This window comes from Coptis chinensis, unplaced genomic scaffold, assembly GCF_015680905.1.
Source record: "Coptis chinensis isolate HL-2020 unplaced genomic scaffold, ASM1568090v1 utg920_pilon_pilon, whole genome shotgun sequence".
Classification (NCBI taxonomy): Eukaryota; Viridiplantae; Streptophyta; class Magnoliopsida; order Ranunculales; family Ranunculaceae; genus Coptis; species Coptis chinensis.
In genome coordinates this window covers 87028-106440 of record NW_028238193.1, presented here as the reverse complement: position 1 = coordinate 106440, position 19413 = coordinate 87028, and the positions used below count along the sequence as shown (strand labels likewise).

General features: G+C 36.3%; 4 protein-coding genes across 5 annotated transcripts; 1 reads left to right on the top strand and 3 right to left on the bottom strand.

The window, feature by feature from the left end:
• Positions 1-1041: 1041 nt before the first annotated feature.
• On the bottom strand, positions 1042-4422 carry RAD52-1 (cobalt ion binding protein). The gene is made up of 4 exons (XM_086588462.1): positions 4073-4422; positions 3800-3837; positions 3604-3698; positions 1042-1493 (listed from the first exon to the last, which is right to left on the bottom strand). The coding sequence occupies exons 1-4, from the start codon at positions 4378-4380 to the stop codon at positions 1353-1355; spliced, it is 582 nt and encodes a 193-aa protein (XP_086444588.1). The 5' UTR covers positions 4381-4422; the 3' UTR covers positions 1042-1352.
• Positions 4423-5633: 1211 nt separating this feature from the next.
• On the bottom strand, positions 5634-6501 carry LOC147472634 (cytochrome-c oxidase/ electron carrier). 2 transcript variants are annotated; one of them, XM_086588408.1, is made up of 3 exons: positions 6389-6501; positions 5965-6121; positions 5634-5880 (listed from the first exon to the last, which is right to left on the bottom strand). In XM_086588408.1, the coding sequence occupies exons 2-3, from the start codon at positions 6118-6120 to the stop codon at positions 5833-5835; spliced, it is 204 nt and encodes a 67-aa protein (XP_086444534.1). In that variant the 5' UTR covers position 6121; positions 6389-6501; the 3' UTR covers positions 5634-5832. The 2 variants fall into 2 exon arrangements, with proteins under 2 accessions (XP_086444534.1, XP_086444536.1); XM_086588410.1 differs by having other exon boundaries at positions 5965-6126; positions 6389-6495.
• A 61-nt stretch (positions 6502-6562) lies between these two features.
• MAD1 (mitotic checkpoint family protein) lies at positions 6563-13137 on the top strand. The gene is made up of 16 exons (XM_086588406.1): positions 6563-6767; positions 6836-6935; positions 7015-7175; positions 7250-7447; positions 7528-7620; positions 8066-8188; positions 8717-8964; positions 9442-9613; positions 10248-10358; positions 10449-10652; positions 11039-11201; positions 11679-11769; positions 11870-11939; positions 12339-12467; positions 12551-12589; positions 12807-13137. Exons 1-16 carry the CDS (start codon positions 6618-6620, stop codon positions 12894-12896), a joined length of 2142 nt encoding a protein of 713 aa, XP_086444532.1. The 5' UTR covers positions 6563-6617; the 3' UTR covers positions 12897-13137.
• A 383-nt stretch (positions 13138-13520) lies between these two features.
• On the bottom strand, positions 13521-15981 carry LOC147472632 (GDSL esterase/lipase At5g08460-like). Its single transcript, XM_086588407.1, has 5 exons — positions 15633-15981; positions 15356-15480; positions 14628-14870; positions 14176-14431; positions 13521-13800 (listed from the first exon to the last, which is right to left on the bottom strand). The coding sequence occupies exons 1-5, from the start codon at positions 15889-15891 to the stop codon at positions 13580-13582; spliced, it is 1104 nt and encodes a 367-aa protein (XP_086444533.1). The 5' UTR covers positions 15892-15981; the 3' UTR covers positions 13521-13579.
• Between the last annotated feature and the right edge of the window lie 3432 nt (positions 15982-19413).

The window sequence follows — 19413 nt, the reverse complement described above, 5'->3', positions numbered from 1 at the left end:
ATACCCCCTGATTCGTAAACGGGCCGTGGAGAGCACCAAAGTAGATGTGACGACATTCCAGTTCTTTGTTTCACATGATAGGGTGACAACAATTCAGCCCCACATGTTTTGTCATTTGTAACCTATGCCAACTTAACTCGCATATATGTCCATGGCCATGAGTCCTCAATTAATTAAATTTAAGGACCCAGAGTCCCAGAGTATGAAAATCGACAAAATATTAGTACAATTTTGTGCAAAAATAAATCGAAATACATGGAGTTTAGAGAAGTATACACAAAAAGAATGAGTGCTCAATCCACTATTATAAAACTGTTGCAGCCACGCATCATATGGATAATTTGGGGCTTGGTCAGTTGGTGTAAACTCTAAACCACCACCTGGGTCCGACAAATTTATAGCATAGGTTTTCACAAAATTTCTGTAGCCACTCAACTTCCATTTCCCAACCAGCCTGTAGTTTTGCAGTTTGCACGCACACTTCCAAAAAAAAAAAACCGTTAGAACTCCCGAGTCCTGACTACTGTTATGAAAATTGTAGGCCAGTTTGAAGAGACAAATAGTGGGTCAAAATGGACCGAGTAAAAAAAAAAAAACAAAAAATTGGATGGCTGGATGATATCAGCCAGCTGTGTCCAACTTACGCTTTGACCAGAAAGTGACAGCCAGCAACAAACCCCACTCGGTGCACAGTGAAGGCTAACATGCGGGTCTCAGAGTTTCCACTGGTGTGGACCCACTACCAACTCATTTCTACTCGACCAAGCTCGGCTTTTCATTTTAGATCTGGTGCGAGAAGAGCATGTGGAGCTCTCATTGTGCTGTTCAATGACTTAAAATAGTGAGAGCCAGAACGCTACATACCCTAATCATACATTCATATCGGTTGTACCAACTTTAATTCCGTTTAATTAACTAAACTTACAAAGTGACATCCAAGTGCACAACAAGTTGTTATACCGTGAGTGAAATTGTCACTCTAATTGAAATGACAGGACTAAACTTATTGGTAAGACTTTGTGATATAATTAACAAAATTAGTAAAGCAAACATATTTCAGATTAAATGTCCAAAAGTCCATTCTACATTTTTACGGCCTAAAATGCAGAACAAAGATAGTGTTACTTACTTGCATGCCAAAAGCAAATACCAGACCTCACATTTTAACCTTTTACCCAGAGGTAAATCAGCACAAAATACATGTTTCTTCACCACAAAACAGACAAACTGATATCTCCAACCAAATTAACATGCTGCAGTGAGCATAGGCAACTTGGTTTTGACACTATTGGAGGTCTTAAGGGAACCCAAAATTGCAGCCCATAAAAAGAGCTGACCGCTTACAAATCTGCTTACAAATCTTCGTGGTATAGATGAAGCCCAAGCCCAAGGCGCGCACAAGCACGTCGAAAAGCCATTGCTTCTGCCTTTTGCACTGGATCTCCAAAATTTGTGTCAGTGACGGAGGCAGTCCCAGTTGATTCCCTGTAAATCTATTAAGTGACATAAAAGTCAGATTTTATACGAATTAAATAAAGGGAAGAAGAAAAATACAGTAATAAGAGACAGAAGTTGATGTTTTTACAAAAACACAGTTACAGAGAAATAAGCTTCGGCAAACTGCCACAAATTACATACAAGGATGAGAAGTAGAGTAGTCAGTAGTAACCACATGTCCACATACAGTTGCTTGGGGACTGTTCGTTCCTCAAGCTACATAATACGAACATCTTATACAAACAGAAGATCGAGTGCAAAACAAAAAATGCCTAGAAGAGGCAATTGATTGTAATTCAGACCTAGTTAAAAAACATTAAGATATTGAACTCTAAATTCCCAACTGAGCTTCTATAAGAGAAGGGACGGATACCTTTCCAGAGCACTGACGCTTACTGTCTGTTTATATGAAGATGCGTGGTGTTTGTCACTCTTACTGAGAGAAAACATATTTATGCTACAACAGGGCAATATGCCAAGAGTACCTCACCCATAAGGTTTCCAATAACCACAATAACACAAACTGTTCAACATGAAATTCAATATAAAATCTAGTGTCATGTCCTTTCCCTCAGAAATATTTGTAAGAATATATGGATGCTTTGGTTATATCCTTAGAATATTCTAGGATATTAGGAATATTGTGGAGATGTTATTTAAGATCAATTAGGATCATTTCCATATTCATAAATTGTATTCTTCTATATAAACTCTACAAAGAGTCAATGTATACAACAACTTAAAACTCAATAAAATTCATCTTCTTATCAATTTCTTCATGGTATCAAGAGCTTAGATTCGATCCTAGGGTAAATTTGTTTTTCGGCGGATGGCTGCTACAATGCTGCCCGCCGGACTACTTTTCACGCTTCTCCTATTTGTCTAGTATTAGGACTTTGCTGCCATCGTTTTTTTTCCCAGTGTAATATCCAACCATCCATCATCTATAACCCCAAAATAAGCTTTTTGAGTTTGCTTTCCCTATAAATTCACGTGTTTATCAATTCATATACAATGGTTAGCCCATTTCATTTTTCTTTTTCTCTGTTTGGTTATTGGGTTAATGACATCCCAAACCAGAAATAAGGTTCATGCTTTGCTCACGATGGAGCGACATTGAGACCATCTAAGACCTAAGAAGGCTATGGCCAATGATTGAGCCCTCGGTGGAGTGTTGTCGAACCTATTACGGTGGCCTAGAAGAGGCCATTTTCATTATATCATTGGCGCCATGTTATTAAAATTGATGGAACATTCTTATCATTGAAGTATATTTTTAGAGGTATTCTTGTCACAGGGGATTGCATTCTTCAGCAACACAGGAATGTTTTTTGCAGTCTCATGTGGATTTTCCATCCCCATGAGATTGAGGGGGAATGTAAGAATATATGGATGCTTTGGTTATATCCTTGGAATATTTTACGATATTAGGAATATTGTGGAGATCTTATTTAAGATCATTAGGATCATTTCCATATTCATAAATTGTATTCTTTTATATAAACTCTACCAAGAGTTAATGTATACAACAACTTAAAACTCAATTAAATTCATCTTCTTATCAATTTCTTCAACATTATCTTTAGTATATACAAAGCACTAAAGACCCAAGCTTTTCTGAAATAGAGAACTCCCAATAAAGCTCTAGAGCTCTAACAAGGAATACATATTTCTCTTCAAGTGGTGCCAACTATATGAAGTTGAATCTTTGAAGCCTCCAGTGGTGGATGCCTGGGTTTCATCTGTCATTGGCGACGAGAGTGAGTATGTACTCAAACTATGACAGAATGAGCTTCTTGTACACTCCAAAATCTATGAAAAATAGATATCCTCACTTATATGTAAAATAACTTCACCTTTGTAGGTACTTTGCAATAACACAATGGAATTAAGAAACACGCCAGGTAAGAAACACGTCTGAAACTTTTGAAAACATGGATTATCATCATGATTAGGCTATCGATTTTTGTTTATCTTTTCCAGCTTCTATATCACTTAATGATTTCAAAATATCTCCAATCAAATAAAATAAAATGCCAAGAAAAATATAATGTAAGCATAGACACACAAATATGCCCTCTTGATATAGAAGTATAAAGAGCCTACCTCTGCATCAATCCCATATAGTGTTACCCGATAAACAACAGATACAGACTTGCCATCAGCAGAATAAGTGATGCTTCGAACATCGCCAGACCATTCTACAATTTGGTTTATCGATATGGCGTAGTATTAGGGAAAATACAATAATGCAAAATGCAAAGCATCTCAAATACGTCATAATGAAAGGAGCATATCTGACCTGGGGCATGTAAGTTCATGATTCGATTAATAATGTGCCTGCAGTAGTAGGGGGAACAAAATGGGTTATTTCCTGCCTTTCCAAACATTTCAGACAAGGATTACTACACTTAAAACACGGTTAATATAGCTGCAATCAAATAACATCATTAAAAAGAAATAAATTGCGTTTAAAAAAACATGTTTTAGACAGTAGAAAATGTAAATAAGAAGAAAACAACAAAATGTGGTAGTGAACTAGTAAAGTAAAGACATTTGAGTGGGCGTTACCGACCAGGGAACGTATCTGCTAGTAAAACCATCTTCAGTGCGAGCTTTAATGAGTGATTCGGGAACTCTTTTGTTGAGCTCTTTGAGAATATCAGACAATGGACGACTGATTCCAGAAGTTGGAATTTCATACTCGTCTGCTTCTGGGACTAGTACTTTTTCTTCTACAACTTTCTCTTTCTCCTTCTCCTTCACCTTTGGAGACGAAGCAGCTTTGGCGTAAGAACGCGAACAACTACTCCAAATTGCTGATCTGAAGTGACTTGGTGATGATGCTTGAACCAGGGTTTTGATTTTCATCAGAGAAGCCATTTTTGTTTTTGTTTCTCAAGGAGGGTTTTAGCAAAACACTAGTACAGCTCTAGAAGCACACACAAAACCCTTTTCATGGGCCTGTCTTAATTTTCATTCGGATCCCTCTTTTCATGGGCTTACTATGTATGTCGAAATCTGCATTTTCAATTTTTTATTCCATGTTGTATTTGCCTATCTTTTTCTTTGAATTAAAAATTGGGTTTTTCATTTTGTGTTATTAGGCGGGGTGTAATGGCTCCGCATTCTCTTAAAATCTGTGGGAATTACGCGAGTTGAAATGGCGTGGTTTGTAAAAATCCAAACGGTGGTGTTTAAAGTGGGGTGGAATATAAAATATAATTTCATATGGCGTCTTTTGAAGTGGAATGGTTTACAAAGTGTCCCCACCAAACCAAATGTTAATAATTATGAGAACAACAAACTACACTACCCCCACTACTTCTATTTTATTAAGGATGTATAGTGTTTTGCTAGTTATGTTTAAGAGGACATAACACTTTTGTCTTTTGCAAAATATGGGTTTCTATTGTACGCCATTTGAAGAGGCGCGGAATGGTTTAATTTTTTTTTTGGTTTTTTTTCCGCACTGGTTGAAATGGCCTTGAAAAAAACTTGGGTTTCAAACTGCACCAATTCAAGTGGCGTAAGATTGTTCACACCATTGATTCAACAAACCTACTCTATATCCGTATAACATTGTTTTTTGGAGGGATAGAGATAGAGTGACAGACCATTAGACTCAGCCTTACACTTTTAAGGAAATGCTAAATGCATTGGCGTTTTGACTATATTATTTGATCTGGTCCAAATCCGATCACCATTCTCAGTATGAATAACAAGTAAAACGGTCATATCCACCATATTCAGTGGAGAGCTTACCATCACAGTTGGAAAACCGACTAAAACTTCAACTTCAACCAAATTGTTTAGCTAACTTGAATAGATTGATGAATCTATCTTTTGATACTTTTGGCTTAATGTTTAGGGCTAATCGTTATGACCGTTCAAAGAAACCTAGAGTTCCCTAAAAACCTAGAATCCATTCAAACATTATTTGTCTCCCTGTACTGGAACTTAATAAGTTAATATAGAGACTGACGAAGAGTTCCCCAGATCACTAAGTCACTAAACAGTGACCTTTTATCCAGATTCTGGGGACTGTGACGACCTCAGCTCAAACTATAGAGTTACTAATCACTGTGCGCTCAGAATACCTCCATTAACAATTCTTTAACAGTAAACCTTGACAGTAGAGATAATAATTCAAACATGATTCACAAAAATTCACCATACTTAATCATGTATGCATATTCAAACAACCAAAATGGTACTTAAAAGATTTCAGGTCTAAATCTGCAACATTATTAAAAACAACCACCATACATATCAAAACATTTGAAAAGTGAATTGCCTACTGGCACCCATAGAATGGAAGAACAGTAACCACTCTCATTCTTTCTTTCCAATCCCATGCGACATGTTATAAATTCCTCGTACCTGAAAAAGACATAATATATTATTGGTTAAAATTATAAGAAAGAAAAACAATACACTTCCATGACGAAAAGACAATGAACTCACAATTAGAGCTCCGCATGTAACAGCAAGCCCAATGGGAATGGCTACTGAAGTGAGCTTATCAAGTGGCCCTTTCAGGTAAGTGTGTTTCTGAATGTTCTGGTAGAACTTTTGCTTCTCAAAAAGCTTCTCCCTGGGTCTGAAAGGTGCTTCTGTCATTCTGCACTGTCATTATACACAAAGTTAGCAACAACTCCATTAAACTGCCTTTGATAGCAGTCTGGTCCTACTTTCCTAAAGATTTTCTTAACAGAATTTCACCATCTCCAAGTCAAAAAAAAAACCCATAAATTATGCACCATGGATTACCAGTAGAATGATTTTGGTATAGTTGAACACATATATATATATATATATCCAGATTAAATCTTGACAATAGAAAGAAACAATAATAATAACATAATATTAAATCGTGAGAAAATCGAACCTTGTGTTGGGGACGGACAATATAGAAAGAAAAAGTAGGATGAAGATTATTAGATCCGGAATGAAAGAAAAGGGGTCTCTATCTATTTCTATGATGATGACTATTTTAATGGGCCTTGTATTGGATGGGCTTTTATTATCATACAGGCCCATCCATTTTCTCAGAAAATATAATAAATGGTGAGAGAGAGGGAATGTTTTTGAAATAATCGAGAGAGAGAGAGAGAGAGATGATTCTTCGAACGCCGGCTCCACGAAAAAGGAAGGTGGATGATTCATCTCCGGCTGACCTGGGTATTGTAATATACGAGGATCCCAATACACCGATTCATCATGAATCATCTGATCAGATGCTCTGCACTTACCAATGCCGTCAGATGGTAACTTTTTATTTATATATTATTCTTTCTATTTCAAATTTTTATTACTAATTCTATTATTATTTTAGGTTAAATCCGAGTTTCTGGATGCTTTGGACAGTGCAGAGAAGCAATCCCGTGATTATCAATCTAAATTCGAGACACTCAACAACCAATTTCAATTATCTGGTCTGTTTTTTTTTTTTTTTTTAATTTCAATTTGTATATTTCCTAATGACAAACTTTGTAATAATATATTTTCACACAGAAGCTGAGAGGAACAAGTTTCGAGACCAGTTCAAGTATGCGGACCAAGAACTTGCTGCTGCCAGAGGCCGTGAAAAGGACTTACAGGAACAACTACTGAAACAAATCAATGATTCTCATGAACGAATTCAGAAACAATTCAAGTCTTACAGTGAACTCGAGGTAATTTTCAGTGCCTGCCATCATTTCTAGTATGTACATTGCATATTAATTAATATATGCCTCTTGCGGTACAGGTGAAGTTCCAAAAAGAAGTTAGCTTTCGCAAGAAAGCAGAGTCTTCGGAAGGTTCAGCTAAAGAGAAAGCAACTTTGCTTGAGGAAAAACTTAACCATCTTTCTGCCACCATAGAGAGGGAGAGAAGACATCTTAACAGCGAGCTTTCACAGTTCAAGAGTGAGTCGAAGCTTTCCGTTTCTAGAATAAGTGCAGATGTGAGTAACTGCAAACATTGTCTTGTTCATCATTCTGTTGATTGTATTATTGGATATATAGCTGATTGTTCTTGTTCTAGCTTGAACGGATGCAATGCAGAGCTACTAATGCAGAAAGAGAATCAGACCTTCTGAAAGAGCAGCTGGAAGATCTTAAGAAAGAGCTAGATGAGGTTCATTGTTCTCTCCTTCTGTGTTTAGATATATTGATTGCATTTGGTTGAGTTATATCATGTCGAGTCTCTTTTGTGGCGTCTTTGGGCTAAGCGAGAGTTTCTTCATTCAGAAAATAAATTGGAGGGAACATCAACTTTATAATTGACTTCTTATCTGGTTACCAGAGGGTATCCTCACCTTATGGAATTTTATATGTTTTAATTTTTGGCTCAACTGAGTTGAATCTTGTTTGAATGTTGCGGATGACGGAATGTTATAAGTCCTATGTCATATTGTGGTAATCATGTTCCAAAACATATCCCAGTAATGCCAAATCATTTCCAAGTACTATCCTCTGTAACTGATTTAATGTCTTAATTATGACTCAATTATGTCTTTATAGGCACAAACTGTATGACAGCTCCAGGTTTTTGTTAATTTTTATTCTGATTTCTTCTGCAGTGTTGGCATCAGAAACAGGAAACTGAAAAGAAGCTTTTTACTTTCTCATCTCCATCTAATGAAGCTAACTCCACAGAGACCCTTGTTTTGGTAAAGCATCTGCAAGAAGAGCTCAGGAATTACGTAAGTTCATCGCCCTGTTGATCTTGGATTTTCGAAAGTGCTGTTCCTGTGTACATTACCGTGCATTATGCTTTTTAAGTGAGTGACAGACCTCCTTACTTGATTGACTTCTATTAAAAAAAAAATGGTTTCGCAACTTTAGGTTAGTAGTCCCATTAGTTTTCTACAATGACTCTTGATATTTGTTAGCTATTAATATTGGGTCTTTATGTTTCCATGCTTCTTTGTGTATATGCATCATATGTGACTTTTCATGTCTTATGTCAACAAACTGAGCCTAATTCTTCTCTTGGTTAGTGCTTAACTTAGCTGTTTATATCAACACGAAAATACCAAAGAGTGGCACTGGTGTTTTAATTACAAAAGAATGGATGTGTATGAAACAGATAAGATAATCTTGTGAAATTGCAAATATTTTCATGTCATATTTGTGGATTTTTTTTCTTCCCTACACATGCGTTCTTAAGTTTTTGTATTCTCTTTCTCTATAATTACAGTGTCATTTTTGGTTGCCTTGGCTTTAATCAGGAGTGCGAGGTACAAGAAGCAAGGAAGTTGAAATCCACTCATGAAAACAACGAGTTAATCAAACTGAAATTGTCGGAAGAGAAGGGTCGCAGAGAGCGGGCAGAATCAGAGTTGTTCAAACTACAAGAGATCCATCTTAGTGTGAAAAACTTGGAAGATGAGCTGATGACATGGAAGTCAACGATTAAAGAGATTCCTGGCGTTTCATGCCCTGATGATATATCCAATAAGCTTGGAAGCTTGCAAAAGTATGTATGCTATTCTGTTATTTTATGTGAGGGTTTGTTTACAAGGGAAAAGAAACCAACTTAAGTTTTTAGTTTCTTAACCCACTTGCTGTTGTACTGAAGGTCGAGCTCCTGAAACCATTTTGCCCTGAGCTCTTTAGCCCCTTAGAAGAAACCGGTGTGTGCAGGAAGAATTGCCACAGCCTGTAAACCTTCTTCTAACATAGCAAGTGCCTATAACAGTATCACTTATGAATATGTTTCTGTAAGGAAACCAATGTGTGCTGGAAGAATGCCCACAACCTAAAAAAATATCATCATAACAAAGCAATCGCTTATAATGGAACCATCTTTATAGGTAATCACCTATGTAATTCGCAATTTCTTTAATGTTAAGAGATCGGTTGGGACATTCTTCTATCTGTTTCCTTTTGCTTTCCTCAAATTTGGGGATTGATTTACCTTGCTCACAAAAGTAACATTTATTTTTTGGTGTAGAGAGGTTATTGAAAACATGTTGAAGCTTGGTGAGGTGACTGCTCGTTTGAAAGAGATAGAAGTAGTTTTGGAAGCTACCGAACTTGGGAAACAACATGCAGAAAGTGAGTCTAAACTGGCCAAAGAGAAGGCAGAACAGTCAGTATTAGAGATTATGCGGCTTGAACTGCTTGTAAGTTAATTCCCCCCTGCTAATTCACATAGTTTACTAGATTCAGTTTGTGCTCAGTTCTGAGCTAAAGCTTCATAATGATTGTGTGTTACAATTTTGTTCTGCTGCTTTTATAGTGAACTCCACTTCAAAATTAGATGCAAGTACCTTTAAGTCTTTAACTTTCACTTTTGCTCCTTGTGGCCTTAAATTCATCATCCAATTATTGATGTTTCTGTCGACTTATACAAACCAACAGATTTTGAACCTTCTAATTTTTCAATTATGGGAATTGAGTTGCATTGCAGATTGCACATATGGTTGTAATGGCATTCTTAGTTTGACATTTCCATTTTCAACTTTTTGTACTATGCTCTAAAATTTTAAGATGATTGTGTGTGTGTGTGAGAGAGAGAGAGAACTTGTTCAAAGTTTCTTTGGTGGGTTAAATATCTATGTTAAAGACTTGAGTCCTCAACCATACAAAGATCACATCCCACCTTTTTTTTGCAAACAACAAATTTATAAGGAAATAATATGCTCTTTGTTTGACAGTTGACACATTATTTCTCCCTCTTGATCTAATATGTAATTTTCTTATTTCAGTTATGTTCACTCCTTCTATTGTTTAATGGTTTTCACTTGTTGATTACAGCTTTCTTCTGCTAGTGAAGAAAGAGATAAGCTGAAAAAGGATGCTAGTTCTTGCAAGGCACAGGGAAAAGTGGAACCGGAGGCTGAAACGAGGAATGAGACTTTCATGCAGGTCAAACAACTCCGATATCCTTCTATTTGTTTTTCCCTTTTTGGGTGATTGCTAAACATCTATATTTGGACCATATATTGGAGAATACAGGGGTCGGAAGATTCTCTTGCTAAGAAGGAATCCTACACTAAAGAGCTGGAGAATAAATTATGTGAACAAAAGGAAGTCATTGGGCGGCAGCTTGATGAAATAAAGCTGCTCACAGAGCGGCTAAATAATGAATCCAGAAGAATAAAATCATTGGAGAGAGAAAGTGATCGCCTTCGTTCTGAGATTTCTCTTTTGGAGTCGAAGGTGTGTTTCCGGAGCTTAAACAATCTCTAATCTGCACATATTGGGTCCTTGTTTAGAAACATGTCCTTATATTTCCTTTTCCAGTTCGCGGAAGTATTATGTATTCTCTCTCAAGTGTTAAGCTTCTGTGTGGATGGATGTTTCCTAAGAAACTGCCAGTGATGCTTTTAAAGAAAGGGACCAATAAAATTATTTTGTTTTTACCATATTCGTGATGCCAAGTGCAAGGCATAAAATTGCACTTGGATGATATTTAATAGTCCGTATCTATGACTTTCTACTCACTGAGCCCTGAGGTTGTCCTATTCATATTATAGAAGATTGATTTGTGCCACATATATGTGTATGTATTTATCTTTCTCAAGTTATTACTTTCATCTCTGCAGTTGGGGCATGGAGATTTTTCTGCAGCAAGCACAAAGGTTTTGCGAATGGTAAATACCTTGGCAGTTGATAGCGAGGCAAAACGGACTATAGAGACATTACGGACTGAATTGCAGAAAACAAAGGAAAAGTTACAGGCTGTTGAAGAATTGAAAGGACAATCAGGTATCACTCATGATACTTTTATTCTTCATCAATCCTCCCTTTACAAGCTCTCAACTTACTCCAGTGCAGCAGTGAAGTTATTTTTTCTATTTTGAACTTACTAGAGTTGTTGGGGTTATTTCTTTTGTATCATTGCGTGAAACCAGTATTGCTTGAAAGTATGAATGAGTTAGAAACATTTAAAACATTTCTTTACTTTTTCATTTGTTGGTTAAGGGCATACCATTCTCTATCAAAGAAGAATCTTTGGTGTTCCTTGGCATCACAGACACAATATCTCTAGCTATTATGAACTTTCTAGTTTGTTATCACTTTTTTTTTTTGGTTTAAAAATTTAATTGATTTTTACCAAATTTTGTATTCACGGGGTTCTCTCACTGAACTCAAAAGTTAATTGTAGATGTAGTCAGGTAACTCGGCTTAAATGATGTATACTTGCTTGATCTGATTTATAGTAATCTGTACTCTGCTTTTCAGCTCATGCTGGAAACTTGATAGACTCGGATATTTCAGAAAAACTTGCACAATTTAAAGGGCAGATTGCTACATTGGAGAAACGTGAGGAAAGGTGATTATTAACATCTTCAGAAAACAACTATTATATTTAGGTGTTCTAAGGTTTCTGTCAACTTGAAAGGTGAAACCTTCTGTGCTGGTAATTGAAACAGATACAAGACAGTCTTTGCAGAGAAAATCTCAGTTTTCAGAAGGGCATGCTGCTCGCTTTTTGGTTACAAGGTACCAATAGTGTCCCTTTTGTGTCATTTTACCATCAAACGTCTCAAAAATCTCACGAGTAATTATCATGCATCGTCAACAATTTCCGAGTGAGATATAGAATATGGAAAAGAAACACAGAAACCAACCATTCTCTCGCTCCCCCCCCCCACACACACCCCACCACCACCAACCTTCTCTATCACATAACATTGGCATCTCCTTAATACAAGTACATTTTACTCGTTATTAATCCAAATCTGTCATTTGTTTTCTTTTGTCCACATAATCACGGAAGGAAGAAGGTTCCCATAGACTGTTGTCCTATTCAAATTGGCTCATTTTCTTTTGTATTCCTCTCAAATTATTTTTTTGGTACTCTTATGTTGCTTACGTTTCTTGCATTATCTTTCTTTGTAGATCGTTATGGATGATCATCAGCGTTCTGATGGAATCCCAGTCACAAGGTTTACTCTTCAATCTGTGTATGCTCAGAGTGATGATGAGAAGCTGGAATTTGAATATGAATCAGGGAACACTAATATATTGGTATGGTTTCCACTGTTTAACTGATTTCATCCAATCGTATCTTGCTCAGATGAACTTACTTGTTGAATTTAACCTTTATATAGGGGAATGATTATGCCTCTCAAGCTGAGATATCTCGTCAGGTACAGAGCCTGTTTACATCTCACGGGAAGTCTTACTTCTGTACTTACACCATAAACTGCTTAAATCGTAAAGCAAGTGTGCATGCATGAATGTGGATATCAATCTAACTAGTTTGGTGCCTTTCTATTGATAAAATTGGTTTGTTTGTAATGAGTGTACCATCTTAGTAATGTGCCACTTTCACATCTTTACATGTATGCCTGTATCTTCTTTCAGGTTGAAATATTCATACGAAAGATGAACTCAATACCGGCCTTTACAGCCAACTTAACCATGGAATCCTTCAACAGAAGAACCCTTTCTTGAGAGCTCTTGATGTGCTTATAAATTTCAGAAACGAAGCATTCATTTAAACAAGTTTGGAAATTTTAAATATTAGGTTCTGTAAAATTAATATAGGTATGGATGGATGAATGTGGTTTTCTGTACTTTTTAATGGTTATTATGAGATTCACAATTTATGGATACGTTACTATGAACATCAATGAGTCAGGTTATGATCCTAAGCTGTATCAGTTCAATGCAAGTAAAGAAAGTTATATGCTTTTATCTTGTACTACGCAGGTGAAATTACACTGCTCATGGTAAATTGTGATCTATGTAAGGCGGCAAAGCGTAAAGATTTAGAGCGAAGTATATTTAGACAGCTGAATGTACTGCCAACGTAAGTGACTGATATTGAAGGAACAAAACATACTTGATTCCAGATAATAATTTTCTCTCTGCCTTAAATTGCACGGCCACAGTAGTCAATTAGTTGTTAGGTCGGAGGATTGGGCAATGCACCTATGTACATGGCTTACTTCCACATGCATTCAATTGATAAACTAGGTGCCCGCCCTCTAACTTCAAATAAATTTGTTGATCTTTTACTTTCCATTTGTTTTGCATGTAACCATTTTTCAGATGTAAAATTTTGCCAACATAAAAGAAAGAAAAGTGTATTATACGATTTTATACCATGATCTTAGAAATATTGATAATGAACATTATATTTGAACCACTTGGCGCAGGTTGATCGGATAACAATCAGAAGGAGGACCGTCATAAGCCCTCTTAGCAATGATCGCATGCACAGTTTCTGTTGGATGGAACGCGTCCCAGAAGACATACTCCTTCCTGTTTTGACAAGGGACTGAGTAGGGAAGGCATGTTATCTGCCCTTTATTCCTCCCAATACCGCAACACCCTGTGTCTATAACCTTAAATCCTGCCAGGTAACAAAATAGCCATGATCAATCACCTTAACAAGTTGGAAACTGTTTGCATGGGAACACACTAGTGGGGAGGGTTGACACAATTTGCCACCCAACTTTCTTCTCTGTAGACTGTAGGTAATCATCTGTTCTCCAAGCTAGTTGTTATAATGAGAAAAACTATACTTTCCAATGTAGGTGGATACAAATATGATCAACGGTTGGTTATTTTAGACATAAGAGCCTGATAAATTTGATGCACAAATCAGTGAGTATATACTTAAACGTTTCCTCAGCGTTGATGAATTGTGCGTACGACACATCTGTGCCATAAAATTTCTGATAGACTATATATAGAGAGAGTCAGCTGAGTCGAATATAAATCTTACCATACATGGAAGGATTATTGAGTATGTCTCCAAAAGCTGCATAGGTGTTTCCATAGACAAAGACCGCATCGGTGTGATTGGCATTCAGGTTGTCAACTAGTGATCTAAGACGTTGGTTGAACAGCCCCACCATATCGTTCACGTAGTCTACACACCTTCCAGGTGGAGCAGTACCTGCTGCTAATTGGTTAGGGATGCAACCAAGTGGGCCTACTCCAGACAATACAAATTTCCTCAGTCCAGCTTTGTTCAATGTCTACAGATCGAAGTTTGATATATTTAAGTTAGAACCCATATTTTCTTACATCGACACAGTGGAATACAGATAAACTACAGTTTCTTAGCATAGTAATAGTATGCAGTAAATGTTGCCTCAGATACTAAGTTTCATGATATTGTCCTAACGTTTGTACCAATTCAGTTAAGTAAATTGCATAATCACACCAAATTACCAAAATCTGGTAGGTATAGTCATCGATGAGAAGGTCAGCATAGTGTTCAGGAGCGTAATAGTAGCTCGCAGGGTACAAAGAAGGCAAGAGGTAGTTGTTGATGTAGTCATTGCTACCCATGTTAACAACAGCTATGGATTTTGCCAGATACTGGCTCAGATTTCTTTCACCCATTTTATTCCTCAGTAGCTCTACTGTGCTTTCAAAGTTGGTCACTTGCTGGCTGAGGGAAAAGCGTTCTCCCTGCATGAACAAAAGAAAAAAGATAAAAAGAAAATTCCCGGAGGAAAGGCAATTAGGCAAACACATGCATGTTATCCATTAGAATATATACTAGATTACTAGATGAGTCTTAACTCAATTTTTGAACAAATTAAATCAAATCGGCTGAACTTATATGAGCACTTTTGGGAGTTTGGAACAGTGATCGATGAGAATCCTACTAAATGTTTTACCTGAACTCTATGATTTTAGGAGTTGAAAGGACTCCCTATGTTTCGATCGTTTCATCAGTTTATAGTGCTCTCTTCGCTTTCACACATAGCTTACAAGTTTATGTGCATTTCGAAGATGGATTTGCTAGATTGTAACATTTTTTTTTTCTTCTAAACGTAATCCAATATAAACAGTTACATGGCATTTTAAAATTGTCCCTTCATTTCAAATATAAACAGTTTTTATACGTGGACCAAGCAGAAGATGAAGATGGCCAAGTGTAGATTATATACAAGAAATTGGCCAGTCTCAGTAAGAATGCCACCAGCTGCTGAAGCATAATTGACTCCATGAAGTACCAAATCAACTGTTTTAGCATTTTGAAATGCTGGAAGATAAGGAAGACCCAAATGCTCTCCTACATAGGTAGGACAGGAAAGATTTTAGTTTCTCTGTTTGAAATGTCATACATTCATATATAGAAAATCAGAAATTTTCAACAAAAATCAGATGCCAAAACAGATTAAGAACGTTTAATATAAGATGTCGAGTATATAAGGGCAAGTTTACCAATGAGATCAATTGAGGTTTTTCCATTAGTAAATCTCCCAGTAGGCCCTTGATAAAAATCAATTCCATAAGGCACGTAGTTCGATTTTGCATACGATCTCAAATAGTTATTGTTTCCATTATCAACCAACGAATCTCCAAACACAAACATTGCTGGGACAAGTGGTGACGAGCCAACGACAACCTTACCTGAGAAGCATTGAAAGACGATCAAAGAAATGGAAAGAAAGCATAAGCATTGATTAACTAGAGTATTCATCCTTGAACTTTATCTCTTCAGTACTAGATAAGAGATGACCTTAGGCCTTGGGCACGCATAAACGTACATCTAAATAAAAAATGTAGGTTGGGACGGAGTAAAAGAGAAGATGCCGAACCAATCCCATTTGAAACGGCATAACAGTTTGTACGTAAGAAATGTAAGCAGAGTCTTGCTTTTCTAAGTGCTTTTTTCCTCGTATTCGTCCTGGTTTTGAGCTGTCTTCTTGCTCTTCTTCCCTTCCCCTTTGTTTTTTTCCGTTCTTTTCTTTACATTAGCAACAAGATTCATGCAGTTGGTTTTGGAGTTGGTTTCCGTTCTTACTGAAAATAAGAAACTTTTGGAGTTGGTTTCCAAAAAACCAAAAAATAAACTTATAGAGTTTAAAACAAAGGTCATGGAGTGTGCATGGGAAAAGGGAAAGGCACAGGCAAAGCAATGTGATCCAGTTCTGGCAATATCTCTGAATCCAACTTCACCTTGTCCGTTCTGTGAGGACACTGTTTATACTTTTTAACGTGTTGTCATTGGCTGAAACACAGCAAGTACGACTGAACTGATGGTTTGGATTTGTTGGTCAACATGTTTATGTTTTTTTTTTTAGTTTTTTTTCGATAAGGAGGTCAACATGTTTATGACAGAATCCTTATTGGCATGATGCCTCAAACACCTCAGGCACTCGGGCAAGACAAGTTTAAACATGTAAAATCCAGTCCAGAATGGAGGCGGATAATGCTACTTTTCTTATAGAATGCTATCTTAAACGAATAATATTAAGTGTTGCTAATTATCAGAATAAAAAAATACACCGTAACAAATCTTCATATTCCTTTCGAAAGATAAATTACAAGTTTACAATTAACAAGATGATGCATTCAATTTTATTTTTATTTTTATTCCTTTTTCATTTTCTTTTTTTTCTGACAAAAGTGCAATCTTCATATTCCTTTAGAAAGATAAATTGCTATTTGTATAAAACTACAACCAATGTCACATTGATAGAAGATCAAATTACACTGGATATGAATAGTGGTTCTTCCATTAGAGATTACTATAAGCAATTGATAGAAATATCAGGGCAAAAGGAAAAACGAAACAGAAAGAAAAGAACGGACAATGCATTCAATTTGATTTCATAGATGAACTTGAACGTTTATTCTATAGAAGTAGCATTTAATAAATGAAACAGTAGCAACCATGTGAAGAATTTTGTGAGTACACTCCCAACAGATGTGTTGGTTATGATTTATGAGCAAACCAAACAGTGGTTACAGCTTGAAAGGATTGCACGTTCATTTCTTTCAATCCCACCTATATCATTAGAAAGAGTAGTAAGAAAAAGAACACGGAGTAAATTTACTTAGTGTCGATGAACAGTTGAGATGCACCAGTCATACTACCAAATGCAAAATAAGGGTCTCAAAGATTGTCGCAAATTGCTTTTGTAAAATCTGTTGTTATAGAAGTGCCTCCAAGGTCAGCTGTTCGATACTTTCCTTCTGCGATGGTCTTAGTGATGGCATTATGGATCTGTTCTGCTTTGTCATGGAGTTTTAGATGCCTTAAGTCCTTAACATCAATACATCATAACTGCACTCAACAGTAGTGCCGTCGGGTTTGCAAGGTTCTGAAATCATTAGTGAGAGGTTAAAAATCGTATCTAGTCAAACAACCAACAAAGCCACCCAACAGATGAAATGAAAACAAAAATTTTGTGCATTAATTTTTATATGTACATGTGTGTATACACGTACTGTGTGTCTGTTTTCAATATCAATTGAAGTTGACCAAAATTACAAAACACATGAGGTTGCAAAAGAAATAAATAAATAAATAAAAAACACACACACACACACAATGTATCAAATGCAGACACGTGTCAACATGCAGACGATTCAAATGCTGGATGATATGCAAATGCTGACAACTTTAGGAGACGAGAATTCGCTGGGATCACACATCCAAAATAAGAAGCAAAACCCAATTTTAGGAGCATTGCTTTATATGGTTAGAGGAACTCCCCTCACTCTACATGCCTAGAACAAAGGAGTTGAACTACACAAAGTTGAATACAGTATATACCATGTGGAAGGATCATTATCTAATTAATTGACAAACTAACTTCCAGCCTATTCTGGTATAAAAACCTATATGTGAAGAGAATATATCGCACTCCTGGTTCGTGATGTCCTATCTATAGGAGTTCAAATACCCAATTGCTTTTTATAGAAAACTACCCAGCTTGCCATTTTGACACTCTAGCCGCACATTGTAATGGTGTTTACATTAATTCCATAGATCAATACAGAGAGCACCACCATTCCAATAAAATAAGTCCTATTCTACATCTATAAGAGCATTATTTTCAATGCATACATTTTATTTAGAGTTCAAAGTGATGTAATCAAGTTAAAAGATGATACTGGTTGAAGTCTTGAAAATTATCCACACCAACCCATACATTCTATATTATTGTTTTTATAATGAAACTTATCTTATAGATTCATTGGACACTTATGCTAAAATAGTGTGACCACTTTCTACTTGCCAACACCCCACATCTTTCTTCCATATTTGACCCCTAAAATGAAATGTAGTGATACAAAAATAATAAAATTGGTTGTTTGCACATGTGGCAAGTTAGGGCAGCTAATATGGAGTGGCACTTGATAAAGCAAATCAAACTTTATATTCCCTCAAAATGAAGTGTGGTGAGTTGTCTACTTGATATAGAATATGGGTTGGTGTGGAAAATTTGAATTGCCCACTTGACACGTAAAAGACTATAGAGTATATAATACAAAAAAAAAAAAAAAAAAAAAAAAAAATTGTTGCAGACGTGATCATGTTTGAGACATTTTGTGTGATCAATTTTGGAGGGCTGGGGTACAAGTGAAGAAAGAGGCTTTCATACTGATCCGAATGAGGGATGATCGACACTTCGGCCTGCGGATGTCTTGATTTACAGTTGGTCTGAGAGAAAACATGCATGTGTTGATGTAATTGGAGTCTCTCCATTGATAGAGTTGGGGAATGGTGACTTTGAGGTGGGAGAAGTTGCTAGGATGACAGCAACAGGGAAGATGGAGAAGCATGTGAAAGCTTGTACGACTAACCAACATTGTTATATTCCGTTCAGTTTCGTGACTTTTGGGTTCTTGGAACAACAGTCTGTTGAACTACTCAAGAGACTTCAGAAAGTTATGGACAGTAATGTTATGATAGCTGGTTCTAACGAGTTTGTTTTTAGAAGGATAAGATTTGCTATTCAGAAAGGACTTGTGGCGCAGCTTGTTGCACGCTTGTCATAATTATTTGTAAAATTCGTTATCATTCATTATCAATAAAATTTCCACTTAAAAAAAATCTTTTATTCAAAGAGTAAAATACTAAAAAAAAAATAATAAAAAATTATTGATAGATTATAAACTACAAATCCAAAAAAAAAAAAAAAAAGGTGTTGGAGACGTGATAATGTTTGAGACATTTTGCATTAGGCATTTTGGAGGGCTGGGGTACAAG